General features: G+C 52.1%; 1 protein-coding gene and 1 long non-coding RNA gene across 5 annotated transcripts in view; one reads left to right on the forward strand and one right to left on the reverse strand.

Annotated features, from left to right (window-relative positions):
• Window positions 1-564, reverse strand: part of LOC147578914 (uncharacterized) — a 107,974-nt gene extending 107,410 nt beyond the window's left edge. For all 3 annotated transcript variants that reach the window (XR_015253334.1, XR_015253333.1, XR_015253332.1), the window contains exon 1: window positions 409-564. This is a non-coding gene — a long non-coding RNA (uncharacterized LOC147578914). The remainder of the gene's footprint in view (window positions 1-408) is intronic.
• Window positions 530-15,238, forward strand: EIF3D (eukaryotic translation initiation factor 3 subunit D). 2 transcript variants are annotated; one of them, XM_086712373.1, is made up of 15 exons: window positions 530-684; window positions 3,443-3,575; window positions 3,877-3,922; window positions 5,058-5,194; window positions 5,707-5,792; window positions 6,336-6,408; window positions 7,546-7,658; window positions 8,257-8,389; window positions 9,444-9,591; window positions 10,367-10,497; window positions 11,197-11,282; window positions 11,364-11,493; window positions 14,108-14,250; window positions 14,434-14,717; window positions 15,084-15,238. In XM_086712373.1, exons 2-15 carry the CDS (start codon window positions 3,453-3,455, stop codon window positions 15,095-15,097), a joined length of 1,647 nt encoding a protein of 548 aa, XP_086568499.1. In that variant the 5' UTR covers window positions 530-684; window positions 3,443-3,452; the 3' UTR covers window positions 15,098-15,238. The 2 variants fall into 2 exon arrangements, with proteins under 2 accessions (XP_086568499.1, XP_086568500.1); XM_086712374.1 differs by lacking the exon at window positions 530-684 and adding an exon at window positions 3,150-3,262.
• The last annotated feature ends 1,801 nt before the right edge of the window (window positions 15,239-17,039 follow it).

Genomic DNA, 17,039 nt, shown 5'->3' on the forward strand with positions numbered 1-17,039 from the left:
TTTGCCCTACAAAATTTGAGAACCGTGGAGTGTGGCTGGAATCCTGGCGGCCGCCCTCTACACTAGCAATATAACCCTCCCCTCTGGGCATGTTACCGAGACTAAAAGCCGGGGGGCGGGGGTGGTACAGGGGGCGGGGGTAGGGGATGGTAACTTTAACCTCTGCCCTGACTCTCGACCTGCCCCCAGCTGTGAGACTCGAGCCACACGACTAGCTAGAGAAGACCGGAGCCCCGGTCACGGTGCGATACAGAGGGGCCGAAGCGTCCGCGAAACACTGGGGGGACACAGAAGGGCGGTCACCGCTGCCCGCCCCCAACCTCCACTGCCGGGCAGCCACGTTTCAATAATTCGGAACGCCCTCTCGGGGCCTCGCCGGAGGCGCCCGTGACGTAATTGTAAACACACCTCCGGAGTCTCGGCTCCTCAGAGACCCATCGGGCCACCTAGCAGAGAGTTGTGACGAACTTCCGGGTCTGCCGTCGCTTTACGACTCGTGCGTTCCGCCCTTGAGTCCGGAGGAAGCAAGAACGCAGTTTACGACAGCGTCGATTGTGTTTACGGCGCCGGCCGCTGCGCGCGCATCTTCTCTCCTTTTTCCCTCCGTTCCTCCGAGGGCTGCTGGGTGTGTGGTCTTCGGCCTGGACCATCTCTCGCCATCGGGGCCGCCCGAGGCCTTTACAGGTGAGTGGAGTGTCCCTTAAGGTTCTCCGTATCTCTGGAGCCGGTTTGGGCTGGGCGCAGCCTTCGGGGGCCTTCCGGAAGAGGCCTCTCGTACGTCTCCGGCCACTTCTGCTCAGCTGGGCGGGGCACGAATCCGCCTTTCGGGGACCCCAGGCCCGACACACTTAGGGATGCGGGGCACGGCCTTATGGGTAAGGTTCTCTGACCTTGGGCTCCGCTTTGCGGCCACGGGCTGAGCGACTTTGATAATACCACTTAACCCCTTTGGGTCTCAGGGTCTTTTCAAAGCGATCAGAGGCTCTCTGAGCTGCCGTGGAAGGAGGTACTGACTGTACCAAGCTGAGCAGTGTTCGATCCTGCTCTGAGGAGTCCGCAGTCCGAAGGTTTTCTTTCCTTTTCTGTGAAATGGAAGGCTGTGGTGGAGCAGGTGTGATCTCTGATTTGAAACTCTCCCCCCAGGGACTGATGGCATATGATCTGTGGTGGTCAGGGTAATCTGCACAATACCGTGCCCTGCCAGCCATGGGCCCCTTCTGACTGCCCTGTGGTGGCCTCCCCACCCTGTCCTTGTAGCCAGTACAGCTGTCACTTCGATATAACAGAGTGGCTCTTTCTCCTTCTGGTTCTGTTCTGCTCGCTCTTATTTTGAATGGGTTGAAGCCAGGGGACTTCCTCCCCCTGGAGAAATGTATGCCAAGCCTTGGGTCTGTTTCCTTCTTGAGCTGTGAGAGAGGACTCGATTTCTTAAACGTTTTTAAACATCATTACTGGGTTACTAGGTATAGTCTAAATCCCCATTTTTTTCAGGGTGCCTGGGTGGCTCAGTTGGTTAAACATCGAACTTCCGCTCAGGTCATGATCTCACACCCCGTGAGTTCGAGCCCTGCAGCGGGCTCTGTGCTGACAGCTCGGAGCCTGGAGCCTGCTTCAGATTCTGTGTCTCTCTCTCTCTCTCTCTCTCTGCTCCTGCCCCACTCATGCTCTGTCTCTCTCAAAAATAAAACATTGTAAAAAGTAACACCCCATGTTTTCTCAGCCTGCTGCCCAGCTATAACGTAATGGTAAGAATGTTGGACTTGGTGCAGACAACCCTGGAAATCAAGTCTGTTTTTGAAACAATGGACGGATCGACAGCTGAGCTGCAAATTTTTAATTTAGCATAGTGTCTGACATTGTAGGAGCTCCATAAATACGTATTTTAGTGTGAATTGTCTTGAAACTGCCACGCCTGCCCTCAGTCCCCTTTCTGTAGTGTAGCTTAAGCATAGAGTTGAAGGACGAAGGTCCCTGTTGCTGTCACCCAGGTGTCACTTCTGGAGGAAGCCTGAATCTCTCTCCCTGTCATGGGACACTGAGAACTTACTAAGGTCACTGTGCCTGTGTGCTTTGATGGCTGCCTCCAGAAATACTCGTGTAGTGAATTTTCCTCTGGGAGCTCACCTGAGGATTATGATGGATGATGAGGTTTTTGATAGAAACCGTCAGGCAGAGATGTGCTCTGTAGCCCCTGGCTTTTTCTCTCTCGAGAGGAGCTGTAGCCTCACACAGAGTGTGAATTCCAGCCAGACTGCTTTGGTTCAGATTTTTTCGTCAACTAGCATTGCAAATTTGAACAACTTCTTAGCTTCTCTGTGCCTCAATTTTCTTACCTGAAGAGTGGAGATGATACTAGCCGCTACGCCAGGATCATTGGGAGGATTTACTGAATTGGTGCAGAGTAAACACTAAGAACAGTACCTGGTACTCGTAATATTACAAACATGTGATGATTGGCCACTTCTACAACCTAAGGTTCATGGTAACATCAGCTTTCTGACAGGCTCTGTCCACTTGCTCTGCGTGAGGGTTTGCATTGATGGCAGAAAATTGGGAGAATGAGAAAGAAAAGTTGAATAGTGGGATATACTTACGGACTCTTTCCCGGCACTGTGTGTAAATGTATTTTTGCAAGTCTAAGTAGTAATGGTGTGGCATTTTACAGCGAAGGCATTTTCATGTGCGTAACTATTAAGTCTTTGACCCTGGTCTTGTGCTATGAATTAGACAAGGGTCTCACTCACTTTACAGATGAAAAGACTGAGGCTTAGGGATGCTAGGGATTGTTTGCCTTGGTGAAGGTGTTTCTGGAAACTAGATCGTGGTTATTACGCTTGAGAAAAGGTTACTACATTCCATCAAATCTGAGACCCCGCTGCGTTTAAGAAGCACCACTGTCGAGGGGCGCCTGGGTGGCTCAGTCGGTTAAGCGGCCGACTTCGGCTCAGGTCACGATCTCACACTCCGTGAGTTCGAGCCCCGCGTCGGGCTCTGTGCTGACCGCTCAGAGCCTGGAGCCTGTTTCAGATTCTGTGTCTCCCTCTCTCTGACCCTCCCCCATTCATGCTCTGTCTCTCTCTGTCTCAAAAATAAATAAATGTTAAAAAAAATTTAAAAAAAAAAAAAAGAAGCACCACTGTCATATGTAGACTAAGAAAGAAAAACTGCCGATTAAGGTGAGACAGTCCATCAAGCGGAAGATGCAGCCTTGTTTCAAAGATATTATAGTGGAAAAAGTGGGTGTCACAAGCAGCACAATACGGTAAATGAGTCTTCGTATTTGTCCTCTGAGTTTTAAGTACTCACAGTATTATCTGTGACTTCCATCTTGTGTGTCGCTTTTCTGATTTTATCATTCTGTCTTAGCTTACCTCGAATGGAAGGCTTTTTGGGCTTGGAGGCCTTTCTTCACAAAGCTCCTCACATTATTTGTATCTTTAAGATTCTAGAAGATGGCAAAGTTCATGACACCTGTGATCCAGGACAACCCCTCGGGTTGGGGTCCCTGTGCGGTTCCTGAGCAGTTTCGGGATATGCCCTACCAGCCGTTTAGCAAAGGAGATCGACTAGGAAAGGTACTTGGCCCGTCAGTGACAGTGACTCTTTCGAGCCGTGACCGCTGTCGTCTGTTAGATCGTTTCGATTTTATTCTCTCAAAAGAATTTAACTCCTGTGCTCCTCACGGAGACGCTGGCTGGGAACAGCTATAACGTCTGGGTCCTTCCAGTAGTCACGGGAGAGCTGGGCACTTGGCAGAGGCATCGTGAGCCAGTCCTTACACTTTCCCAGACTGCGTCTTCGCGTACGGGGGCTTCTGGGTCAGCAGAAACTTGCCTGATTGACCTGCGTGCTCTGTCTTCTCTTGTTGCCTCACAGGTTGCAGACTGGACAGGTGCCACATATCAAGATAAGAGGTACACGAGTAAGTGTTCAACTGACCGCCCAGATCAAGGCCTTGGGAGGATTGTTACTTTTTCCAGTGACCTCCATCCAAAAACATTCCAGGATGTTTTGCTAACGATAACACATAGTTTTTAGGGGCAGGAGCTGAACTGTAGACAATAACCACATACATTTTTTTGAAACGGTCCCAAAACTAAAGACTGGTCATTAAGGAGGTTTAACCTGTTACAGTGGGATTTTTTTCCTTCCGCTTTTAGGGAGGCATAAACCCTTTCACAGATCTGTTGAACTCCTTCCCATTTGGTACCCTAGTGCCTGGGATTTACCGAACCTGTGAAGCCAATCGGTGGACTCCAGGTCTACAAGCCCTGATTTTAAGATCTTGATACAGTAGATGGGTTGGTGGTGTTGGTGTTGTCGTCTCGTTTTTTCCTGTGCCAGTTGAGATTGTTGGAAGTGGCTTAGTTGGAGTGAGTACCCAGTTAGGATGATCTGAGGCTAGGGTCAACAGTAAAGTATATCATAACCCATTAGACCTGTCTGCTTGGGGTACCAGATGATGTAAGTGGTTGCATATTTGCATACCGCATACCCCATATTTGCCCTTTCTGGAGTAGTAAACCTTAATTCCGGTCCTCATAGATTAAGGCAGGGTGTGAAATGGGCTTATCTTAAAGAACTCAGACTCTGTCGTGACTTAGAAATTTCTTTAGATCAGAGCTTTTCAAACTGGAATGTGCACAAGAATCACCTGGGGACCTTCTGAAAACATTGATTCTGACGTAGTGGGGCTGGGCGGAGTCCATCAACATGCACTTCCGTTAAGGGTCCTGAGAGCACACTCGAAATAGCAGGGCTTTAGGGGCGCCTGGGTGGCCCAGTCGGTTAAGCATCCGACTTCAGCTCCGGTCATGATCTCACGGTGTGTGAGTTCAAGCCCCACGTCGGGCTCAGTGCTGACAGCTCAGAGCCTGCTTCGGATTCCGTGTCTCCCTCTCTCTCTGCCCCTTTCCCAGTTGTGCTCTGTCTCTCAAAAATAACTAAAAACATTTAAAAAAAAAAAAAAGTTTTAAAAGAACTAGCAGGGCTTTAGAAGAGCAGGCGTGCAGAGTCTGTAGGTAGCATCTGTTACACATCATCCCCTTTGCCTGCAGATAAGTACTCCTCTCAGTTCGGTGGTGGAAGTCAGTATGCTTATTTCCACGAGGAGGATGAAACCAGTTTCCAGCTGGTGGACACAGCACGCACACAGAAAACCGCCTACCAGCGGAATCGGATGCGATTTGCACAGGTAGGCCAAGAGCCGGCAATCTGACCGTCTTGGGGCCATTACCCGTGGCTGCCACCTGCTAAAAGTGCTTCCTTGCACATAGTGACGGGAGGAAAGCGTGTTCTCCTAGGTCTTCCAGTGACTCCCAAGTAGCTGACCGGTGACACGTTGCGCTAAAGTAAACGTGGGCTGGGTCCAGAGATGGTCTAAATAGTTTAGCTTTCTGCTGACCAGTGGCCAGGACCTCATGCCTCTGTGCTGAGAGTGGGGTGTTCGTGCCAGGTAAAAAGATGCCTGATGCCTCATTTAATTGCTGTGTGCAGGCTTTATTAAGTAGATGGTCCGGTCGGGCTGCATCTTCCTATGTATAAAGAGGCAAACTACAACTCTAACAAGGGCCCATAAACCTACTTCAATAAAAAATGTCGTGTGAACGTCTAAGCCAATTCCAAGTATAGACCTCCCCCTGGGCACTCCCTGCTGTTGGTCAGATCCCCAAGGTTTTAGCGTGGCTGTTTTTTCTTGATTCCCAGCGGAACCTCCGCAGAGACAAAGATCGACGGAACATGTTGCAGTTCAACCTGCAGACCCTGCCTAAGAGCGCCAAGCAGAAGGAGAGGTGAGGTTTCCCACATCCTCCTGGATTGAGTTGTTCTTCCAGGACCGACCGTGCTCTGAAATCACTAGGCCAACGGTGGTCTTCCCCGTCACTGCCAAACAAGCAAAAATTCCTTCCTGAAGGCCATTAAGCCACTGGTGTAGCCTGGCCTCATTTTCCAAGGGCCAGTTCTTGGCAGATAGCATGGCGGGAAGGTCCCTGGCAGTGGCCGTGTGCACTGGCCAGAAGCGAGGGTAGGTAAGATGAGCTCTGGGGCTCAGCTGGGCCCTGTGAGCTGTGCGGTGCAGCGGCCACACCCAGGCTGGTGCTGCCATTGGACCGTCCATAGGGCGAGTAAAACCCAGCTGGTGGGTGCTGGGGGGCAGTATGCCTCCTATAACACTCTTAAGGTCTCCTCTTTTTCATGAAGTCCCTGTTTTCTTAGTTCAGAGAAGTCACTAATGATGCTGAGGTTCAGCCGAAGAGAATGGCAGCTTTTCTGCCTTTTGAAAAGCCAGTGACTCAAAGATCTGCACCAAAAGCACAGTCTTCTTGTCTTTCTAGAGAACGCATACGACTGCAGAAAAAATTTCAGAAACAGTTCGGAGTGAGGCAAAAATGGGACCAGAAGTCACAGGTAGTGTATCCACACCAGAGTTCTGTCTAGAAATTCAGTTTCGCGTATGTGTTTGGTTTTGTAACTGCTTTATTGAAACATAATTCACATATCACACCATCCACTCATTGAAAGTGTACAAGTCAGTGGCTCTTGGTATATTCACACATATTCGCCAGTTTCAGAATGTTTGAATCATTGTGAAAACAACACATACCCTTCGGCAGCCAGCCCCGGTTCTCCCCAGCCCTTGGCTGCCACCGGTCTTTTCTATCTCTGGATGTGCCTCTTCTGGACATTTCACATAAATAGAATCCTATGACATGTGGTCTTTTGTGTAGCTCCTTTCACAGTTCATCCCTGTTGTGGCGTGTGTCGGCACATTGCTGAATTGGTTGTGTGGACACACTGCATTTTTGTGGCTGGTTTTTTGGTTGTTGTTGTTTTTTTTTTTTAACGTTATTTATTTTTGAGAGAGAGAAGGAGACACAACTTGAAGCAGGCTCCAGGCTCTGAACTGTCAGCACAGAGCCCGATGCTGGGCTCGGACCCACAAAAGGCAAGATCATGACTTGAACTAAAGTCGGAAGCTTAACCGACTGAGCCACCCAGGTGCCCCCACACTGCGTTTTGTGTACACGTTCACCAGTACATGGCCGTCTGGGTGGTTTCCACCTGTTGCTATTATGAAAAACGCTGCCATGAACGTTCGCGTACAAATGCTCGGGCGGACACTGTGATAAACGAAGAACACGTGAGGGCAAGTGAGGAGCTCCAGATTGCAGCGGTTAGATTTTGCCGGATGTGATGTTTCTATGTCAAGGGTAAATAGCTGACATCCAGAGAGAAATAAAAGAAGCTGCCATAGCTTCTTTAGGAAGAACCCATACACACGGAAAACACGTACGTTCCCTGGGCGCCGGCATTACGTGGGAGTCAAGTTCCCGGGTTGTTTTTGACCCCTTGACTCCCTCGTTCCCCTTCGAGATTGTAAACTCCGAATTCGGGGTCAGGGATTCTGGCTCCTACAGCACCCAGCACGTGGTAAATGTTCTGGACACGTTTATTGGCTAAAAGCCCTTCGCGCTGCTAAGCTGCCTTTTGCTTCTGCCTCGCACTGGCTGTAACTCTCTTCCCTCCCCTGGTTTTGCACTGCAGAAACCCCGAGACTCTTCAGTGGAAGTCCGTAGTGACTGGGAGGTGAAAGAGGAAATGGACTTTCCTCAGTTAATGAAGATGCGCTACTTGGAAGTGTCAGAGCCTCAGGACATGTAAGTGGCGTCTTTTGCTACCTTCCGCCATGCACTTGTGTGGACCAGCTGGCAGTGAATGTTTTCTCAAGCCTTAGTGTTTCCAAAAAGGATTGGCAGGCGCTTAAATACATTGTATAAGATTAACAGACACTTTTTTATTTTTTTTTTTAAGTTTATTTTATTTTGAGAGAGAGACAGCACAAGCAGGGAAAGGGCAGAGAGAGAGACAGAGAGAGAGAGAGAGAGAGAGGGAAACCCAAGCAGGCTCCACACTGCCAGCGCGGAGCCTGATGCGAGGCTCGAACTCATGAACGGTGAGATCATGACCTGAGCCGAAATCGAGAGTCAGATGCCAGGTGCCCAACAGATACAATTTTTAAAACTCAGGGCCAAGGGGGGACCAGCAGAGAGTTCGCTGACGTTAAACTTGAGATTTCTTTCCGCTTCCTGACCTCATGAGCAAAAGAGAGCTCTTTCCGCAGGATGAGAAAGACTACAGGTCGTCCACAGGAAAGCTTTTCCTGATGTTTCAAAGAGCTGCTTACCTGAAGCAGATTCAGACAAACAGCTGATCTCCTTCCCATTTGCTTTGCGTGTCTTCCCCGCCTCCCCTCAGTGAGTGCTGTGGGGCCCTGGAATACTACGACAAGGCCTTTGACCGCATCACCACGAGGAGTGAGAAGCCGCTGCGGAGCATCAAGCGCATCTTCCACACCGTCACCACCACGGACGACCCGGTCATCCGAAAGGTGGGCGCCCCCTTCGGCCGCTCGCCACCCCCCTGTGTGGGGAGTGCCGCCGGCCTCTACAGCTGAGGCCTCAGGAGGAACAGAGCCCGCGGGGACCTACGTGAATCATCTGAGCCTTGGAAAGCCCTTTATTTTATTTTATTTTTTTTTTTATTATTATTTTTTTTAACGTTTATTTATTTTTGAGACAGAGACAGCATGAACGGGGGAGGGTCAGAGAGACAGGGAGACACAGAATCTGAATCAGGCTCCAGGCTTTGAGCTGTCAGCACAGAGCCCGACGTGGGGCTCGAACCCACGAACCGTGAGATCATGACCTGAGCCGAAATCAGACGCTTAACCAACTGAGCCACCCAGGCACCCCCAGTTTCCATGTTTTTAGTTCTGCTTTTATGTATTTATTTATTTATTTATTTATTTAATGTTTATTTATTTTTGAGAGAGACAGAGACAGGATGCGAGTGGGTTAGGGGCAGAGAGAGGGAGACACAGAATCTGAAACAGGCTCCAGGCTCTGAACTGTCAGCACAGAGCCTGACGTGGGGCTCGAACTCACGGACCGCGAAATCATGACCTGAGCCCAAGTCGGCCGCTTAACCGACTGAGCCACCCAGGCGCCCCTCGGAAAGCCCTTTAGATGCGACGCTCCTGAATCAGACAGGATTAGGTGGAAATACGGGCCCCTTGCTGGTTAGCCCCTGATGCTGGTAATAGAGCAGAGCCGGGCCCACTTCCCAGCCCTGCCGCGCTTCCCGGCACCACCCCCTCGCATCTCCTACCTCTGAAGTGGGTCGGAGGCGCTTACCACATGCCACCGGGGTGAGGGGTGTCAGGTGCCATCCCGGAACGTCGTGGGCGCTCGGAGAGCCGCGGGGTCCCTCGTACCCTAGGGTGGGGACCGCCAGCAGGCAGACCTGCCGCACGCACACTCCTCACACAGCTAGAGGGCGCATGCGCACGGGAGGGTGTGAGGGCCCCTTGCAAACGAGTCCTCCGTGGGAATGGGCAGTGAGACTGGAGTGTCTTCACATCTTGCTCTCTGCCCTCTTTGCAGCTGGCAAAAACTCAGGGGAACGTGTTTGCCACCGATGCCATTCTGGCTACGCTGATGAGCTGCACCCGCTCTGTGTACTCCTGGGACATCGTTGTGCAGAGAGTCGGGTCCAAGCTCTTCTTCGACAAGAGGGACAACTCTGACTTTGGTAAGAAGCCTGTCTGGGAGCGACGCGACGGGGTTGGGTGTTCTGAGGGCTCAGAGCAAGTCCCTGGTCCTGGAGCGGGGCTGGGAGGTGGCCTGTCTCCCCACGGGCAGTGACAGCTGTGGCCAAAGCCCTCCCAGCCCCCTGAGAGGCCTGGCAGAGGGAAGGACGGTCCCTGCTGTCCCAGCTCGAGGTGCCAGCTTCCTGAGTCCTCCCAGGACCCCAGCGCTGTGCTGGCAAGCGTTACCTGTTTGAATGGCACTTTCCTGACTTCCAGCTCTCCGTAGCACCTTTAACGTTACCTTCACGTTTTTTTTAATGCTTTTTCTTCTTCACATCGGTGTGTTTACACAGGGAAAAATACATTTGCCTGTATTTCACACGACACGGACGTGTGCACGCACGCCATGGGGGGAAACCAGGTCGCTGAGAACTAACGGCAGTGAGACAGAATGATACAATTCTGTCTACGCTTGAGCCTTGGGGCCCTCTCTTTGTTAAAAAGCTAACAAAATCAGACAGGCTCTTGAAGAATCCAAACAGATTGAAATGGGGTAGCCTTCTTACAGCTCGCTTGACTGTGACATCAGAGGGGATCTAAAGTTACCCGGCAGCACTCCCCACTCCCTCCCCAGCCTGCCCACGCTTGACGGAGCCATGTGAGTAGGTGGCGGGTCTTGGAAGGACAGGCCTGCGTCGCTGGCCCCTCCCTGCAGTGCCAGGCACACCACGGGCGACCCGGTTTCACGGGTGCGTGACCATGCTGCCGCTTTTGCAGACCTCCTGACGGTGAGTGAGACCGCCAACGAGCCCCCACAAGATGAAGGCAACTCCTTCAACTCACCCCGCAACTTGGCCATGGAAGCGACCTACATCAACCACAACTTCTCCCAGCAGTGCTTGAGAATGGTGAGGCGGTGAGAGCGTCTGGGCATCGGCTTCTGTTTCGCCAGCTACCGTTTACTGAACGTCTGCTTTGTGGTAGGCTCCGGGGTTGTGGGACCGAGCAGGACAGACAGGGTCCCCGCCTGTCACAGAGGAGCTCCAGGCTGGGGCTTTGAGGTCAGGCTGCCTGACCGAACCTTAGATCCAGTGCTTAAGAGCTTTGGGGTGTAGGGTAGGTTTCTTGTCTGGAAAGTCAGGATACTAATAATACTTACCTTCCACAGATAGGCCGTATAGATACCTTCAGTGTCGGACAGATAACGCTGATCTATACAAATACAGCATTTAGGTGTTGAGGATATAGCGGTACACAAAGTTCCTGCCCTTAGGAGGCTATGTTATCGTGGAGGAAGAAAGACTGTAAACCTAGGTTGTGACAAACGGTGACGTGTGCTGTGGGGCAAAATGAAACAGGAGGGGCATGGCTGCTAATTAAATGAGATACTCGAAGCTCGCCGGCAACACGTATAAGCATTTGAGATCCATCGGGGTTCATGCTTAAAGTCAGGAGGGGTAAATAGCCACCCGCCATGCAGGGAGCCCACAGCCCCCTCGAGGGCCCCGGGGAGCCGGCCAGGGCTGTAACTAAGCAGAGTGCAGGGTCTGGCCAATGGGCTCGGAAGCAAGTACTTGCTGTCTAGTGACGCCTTTGTCTGTTTACAGGGAAAGGAGAGATACAACTTCCCCAACCCAAACCCATTCGTGGAGGACGACATGGACAAGAATGAAGTTGCCTCCGTTGCATACCGGTATGTCAACCCACCTGCGTGGGGTGGCTTCTCTGAAACGCAGGGTCTCCAGTGACCAGATAAGCTCCTTGTTCGTTGCAGTTACCGCAGGTGGAAGCTTGGGGACGATATCGACCTTATTGTCCGTTGTGAGCATGATGGTGTCATGACCGGAGCCAACGGGGAAGTGTCCTTCATCAACATCAAGACCCTCAATGAGTGGGATTCCCGGGTGAGGCGTGCTTCGTCACCCTGTCTGTAGTTCCTGCGAGCGTGTTGTCCCCGGCTGGTGTTTGCGAACCTCGGTTTCGTTTCCCCGTGCGTTACTTACAGAGCTTCCAAGATTTTTTTTGTCTTCAGAGTTTTTCTCCACTGAGTTCCTCATTGAGAAAGAGAACGTGTTTGTGTGTGTGTGTGTGTGTGTGTGTGTGTGTGTGTGTGTGTGTGTGTGTGTAGAACATGGTTATGGTTGAAGAACTTTTCTGCTTACTTTGCACATGGGAGCCAGTAGGAACTACCTTCTTACAGGTCTCTCTCCTCTAGTCCATGCTGACCTCCCGTTGGCGTCTGCTCCCTGCAGGCGTCTGGTTTTGACCTCTCATCTGGGCTGGCGGGTTTCCTCTAAGCCTGGGAGCTCTTTGAGCTGTTCTTTCATTTACTGCAGCCACTACCTTCTTCAACCTTCTGATTCCTTTTTCCAACTCTTTCACTTACTGAACTCAGAGAGTGTTAGGTTAGCTAAGATTTGGCTCTTTGGGAGGCGTCTTGAAAGAAATGTGCTTCCTTCATTTTTCCACTCTCTACTTCCCTCTCGTGCTGGTGCCCCGTGAGTTTTGGGCTGCTTCCCTTTCTGAAGTTGCCCAGGCTTCTGTGCCTGAACTGGCAGTGGGTGGCAGTGCTCCTGGGTGCTGCTACAGAACAAAGGGTCCTCAGAGGGAAGGACAGCTCGGGCTAAGCCAGTGTTGAACAAGGGTCTAATGAGATGGAGCCTGTGGGCCATTTCCTTCTGACTTCGTTAGAGCCACGGGATTAACATTAACTGCTGCTGATTCCCACTCCCCGGGTGTTCCTTAGCCTCCGTCACCTGACAGAAGAGCACTCCAGAAGCATTTCTGCAGACCTAGCTCTGAGGCCAGTGACCTCTTCTCCGACTGTCCTCCAGGCCTCCCTGTAGCGTTCAGCATCGCTGTAGCCGTGTGGCCTTGCCCTCTGTGCTGTTCCCTCACTCTAGTCCCGTACATTTCTTGGTTCCCTTCACTTGTTTTGACACCAGTGGAGCCTTCTTTCAGGGTCAGTTCCCGACGCGGCTGTTTTTGCCATAACGACTTCCTCATACAGCCTTGTATTAGTTTCCATTTGCTCCATAACAGATGACAGCAACCTAGAGGCTTAAAGTGAATCTGAAGGTTCTGGAAGAAACTTCCAAGCTCATTCTAGTTGGCAGAGTTCGGAGTTCTTGCAGTTGTGGGACTGGGGTCCCCGTTCTCTTGCCACCGTCAGCTGGGGCCTCTCGGCTCCTAGAGGTCACCACACCCCGTGCCCTGGGGGTCATCCACATCCCGCGCCACAGGTCCCCTCCGTCTTCCAGGCAGAAACAGCACGGCAGGTTCTTGCGGTCTTCGACTTCTCTGTGTCTGGCTTATGCCCAGATTTAAGAGATTCGGGGTTAGGTGAGGCCCACCCATAGTCTCCTTAAGGGACCTTAATTACGCGTGCAGAATCCCTGACGTAGAAGGGAGCGTAAGCACCGGAGCAGGGTTTCCTCATCCATACAGCCTCCACCCGCACTCGGGTAGGCGCCGTAGGGGGCCACCATAGAACTCGGCCTACCCCGGGCCTCAGCCTTGAACTCTTAACAGTGATTCCTCACATCTCTGGCTCGGCTGTGTACCAGCTTTGGGTCTCTCCTACTCCCTTAGGCTCAGCCTCGAATGGTCCCCGCCGCGTCCTCCTCCCCCACACAGACTCTTCGGTCACCCTAGTTTCCGACGCTGTTGATTATGCCTGTTACTGTGCATTGACCTGTCTCCTAACTGACCCTCATGCCCTCCATCCCACCCCCCCCACCCCACCCAGTTGATCTCTGCCAATTAATTCCATCGAGCGGCACAGATTTGTGGAGAGGCCCTTCAAATGCCAGAGCAAACTCACAAGGGTAATTTTGAAGAAACACATCTGTCCAAATACTGCTCCTGAATGGTTTTGGTCTAACTACTTGAACTCTAGTAGTTGTGTTTTTTTTTCGCCTGTGGTTGCCATGAACCGAGACAGGCTGAGCACGTTGTGCCACGCGAACTTCCAGCAGTCACTTCCCTCTGGGTCTCGAGTTCCTGCATCTCAGAAAGAGGTGGCTGGGGAAGATGGTCCCTCCTTCATGGGCACATGTATATCCACAAGGCCAGACCGACCTCCTCCCCCTCTGCAGCCTCCACCCCCACCCAGGGCTGACCCGGCCTGTCTTTCCCTCTGTGCCTCTCTGGTCATGCCTCGCCCAGCCTCTGTCACTGGCCTCCCCTTGGTCAGCTAGCCCGTTCCCCTCCACGAAGCCCTTCCTTACCACACAACGCACGGTGAACCCTTGTCCCCGCCATTCATCTGGCACTTGGTCGGCTTGTGCGTGCGTTGTGTCCTTGTCTAGACAAGCTCTTGTGGAGAGAGGAGTTGCCGTCTGCCGGGTGGCACGTCTCTGCCTTTACGGTGATGACAGTCCTACCTGTGATTTACGTGCAGACTCCCCCACTTGCAAGTCAAGCCCCCCGGGGAGTCCCTTCTCGGCCGGAGGAGGTTCCAGGCCTTGGGCGGTAGGAGCCCACCCTCATTCTTATGCCCGGGCTCTCCTCCTGCAGCACTGTAACGGCGTAGACTGGCGTCAGAAGCTGGACTCCCAGCGAGGGGCTGTCATTGCCACCGAGCTAAAGAACAACAGCTACAAGTTGGCCCGATGGACCTGCTGCGCCTTACTGGCCGGGTCGGAGTATCTCAAGCTTGGGTGAGACTCCCGTCCAGGGGCCGTGAAGTCTTCTGCCGAGAGGAGGGGTGCGCGGAGAGACCCGTGCTTGCCTTTCCCCCTCCCTTGGGAAGAACCTGCATGTGGCCCCAGGCATTGCCGTCTCTCAGTGCGGCCCCGCCCCCACGGCACTAACACCCCTTCCCCCCACCCCCACCCCGCTAGTTACGTGTCCCGGTACCACGTGAAAGACTCCTCACGCCACGTCATCTTGGGCACCCAGCAGTTCAAGCCCAATGAGTTTGCCAGCCAGATCAACCTGAGCGTCGAGAACGCCTGGGGCATCCTGCGCTGTGTCATCGACATCTGCATGAAGCTGGAGGAGGGCAAGTACCTCATCCTGAAGGACCCCAACAAGCAGGTCATCCGCGTCTACAGCCTGCCCGACGGCACGTTCAGCTCTGATGAGGACGAGGAGGAAGAGGAGGAGGAGGAGGAGGAGGAAGAAGGTGTGTGGCAGGCCTCGTTCTGAAGCCTGGAGTGAGCTGTAGGCTGGCTAGGGCCTGAGCCTCGTGGCCACCAATCTCTCTCTGTAGCCTTGATGTAAAACTTGCTGACGGTTCCGAGACCGGACTTTGGGGCAGCCTCCAGTCTGGCACCGGGAGCTGCTTTCAGGAGCCTTTAGATCCCAGGGGTCTGAGGAGGAGAGATGGGCTCTGGGCTAGTCACGTGGGCCCAGAGCCGCCTCTCCCTGCTTCACCAGAAACGCGTTGGCCCCACGAGGAACCGAAAGGCTTCGGAGTGGAGGTGGTGACAATCCTAAGCAGCTCACCATACGGCATGGCTCATTTCTCTAACCTTTTTGTGTCTTTCAGAGGAAGAAACTTAAACCAGACGGTGACGCGGAGCTGGAATTTGTCCCACTGAGCCTAGAAGGGCATCCAAGGCCTAGCAGGATGCTTGTTTGCTTGCTTGCCCTCTGGAGTTGAACAGGGAGAATAAAGTGTAACTGTTCAGTCTCTTACCTTCATCACGTGCTGACATTGTGACCGGCAGCCATTTCCCCCCCCCTCCCCCCATAGCCTTTGGAAGAGGGAGGTGAGATACGGCAGTTTTCTACCTGGAGTTCATAATCACGGCTCCTTCATTTGTTCTTGAGAGTTATTCACGTCACACCGCTGTTAAAGGGTGAGTGCCCTAGGTATTTTCGTTCCTGGACCCCCCTGACAACAAACCGTTGCTGGGGAGTGTCATCAGTTGTGAGGGCCTCCTGGAGGTCCCCATAGGAGGTCCATTTCCACAGACGTGGGTGCCTGCTGGCTGTGCGCCAGACCCGTCTGTTGCCCCTGGGAGACATAACTCCCTAGTGAAAGGTAAAGCAGGGCACGGTCTTGGAAGGTCGAGGTGGGTGTGCTGCTTTTTTAGAAGACTGCCCCACAAGACTCTGATGGATGTTCCAGTGGGTGATGCTCAATGGTTTGTAAATTATTTTGAAGTTTGGTTCGGGCAGGTGACAGTCTTAAGCCGGCACCCTCAAAGCAATGTGTCATAAATCTGCCACAGGTGCTTAGGGTATGCAGACTTTTTTTTTTTTTTTAATGTTTATTTTGACAGCAAGAGCATGCGAGCTGGGGAGGGACAGAGAATCCCAAGCAGGTTCTGCCCTGTCAGTGCAGAGCCCGACACAGGGCTCAGTCCCATGGACGATGACCTGAGCTGAAATGACGAGTCAGGAGTCAGACGCTTAACCAACTGAGCCACCTGGGCATCCCTGTAAAGTTTTATAAATGAATAGTGTTCTGTTCTGGACACTAGGAAGTAATTACCTTGCCAGGTATACTAAGCTTTCTATAAATACATCATCTGAGCCTGAGCCCAAACTGTAATGCTGGTCGAAGTGACATCAGTGTACTGATGAGGAAACAGGCTCAGCTTTTGGGTAACCTTCCTGAAGTTACCATTTAACCAAAGTAATTGAGCCTCAAAAGGCAATGAAACGTTTATTCCTGTTCACGTTAGCTAGTGCATGAAACATGCTTCCTGGGGAGTCTGTGAAATAGATTGTTAAAAGTGGTGTGACAAGCGCCATGGGCTTTCAGACCTGGGCCTGGTACTCCCCCAAACTGCCTCTTGCAGCCCCATGATGCGGTCCAGCGGGATTCACTGGGGGAGGGGGACAGGTGGAAGTTAGTTCCAGCCCTGGTCTCTGAAACCTTGACACCGGCTTCCACACGCTTCATTTATTTTCTCTATCCCCTACCTCTGTCCATCCTGCTTGGGGCCATCAAGCTGCACTGCTTCAGTCCCGACTCCAAAACCTTCCACTGCTGCCTGTAATTCAGGGTCAGCCTACTCTCAAGGCCCTGCCCTGCTTTATCAGGCCAGATTTCCCACCACTCCCCAAATAAGACCAGTAACTATTTCAGGTACTTCGTTACTTGCCAGCACATATTCTCAAGTCTTCACAACCAGTAAGAAGCAGACCTTCCTACCTTAGTTTTGGTTAGGTACTTGGCATAGCCCGTCTGGTTTTGGTGTTTAGTCCACAAATGCTTACTGATGGCTCCCTGTTTGCCAGATACTGGAGAAAGCACTGAGGTCACCAGAGTGAATAAGATCATTTCTGCTCTATGGAACTTTTCTCTGATGTGGATACAACCTATAAATAGATGAGTGGCATTCCTTAGTGGATACGTTGTTCTGAGAGATCAAGGGAGACTTCTCTAGAGGACCCAGGGACAATTTTTAACTAGAGGCTCCAGCCATGCGAAGCTAGATCGCAGAGTTCTTTCCACACTAGGCATGGCTGCCCTAACCAGGAGCACTATTGA

Source organism: Puma concolor, chromosome B4 (genome assembly GCF_028749965.1).
Source record: "Puma concolor isolate L17-30 chromosome B4, mPumCon1.1.hap2, whole genome shotgun sequence".
Classification (NCBI taxonomy): domain Eukaryota; kingdom Metazoa; phylum Chordata; class Mammalia; order Carnivora; family Felidae; genus Puma; species Puma concolor.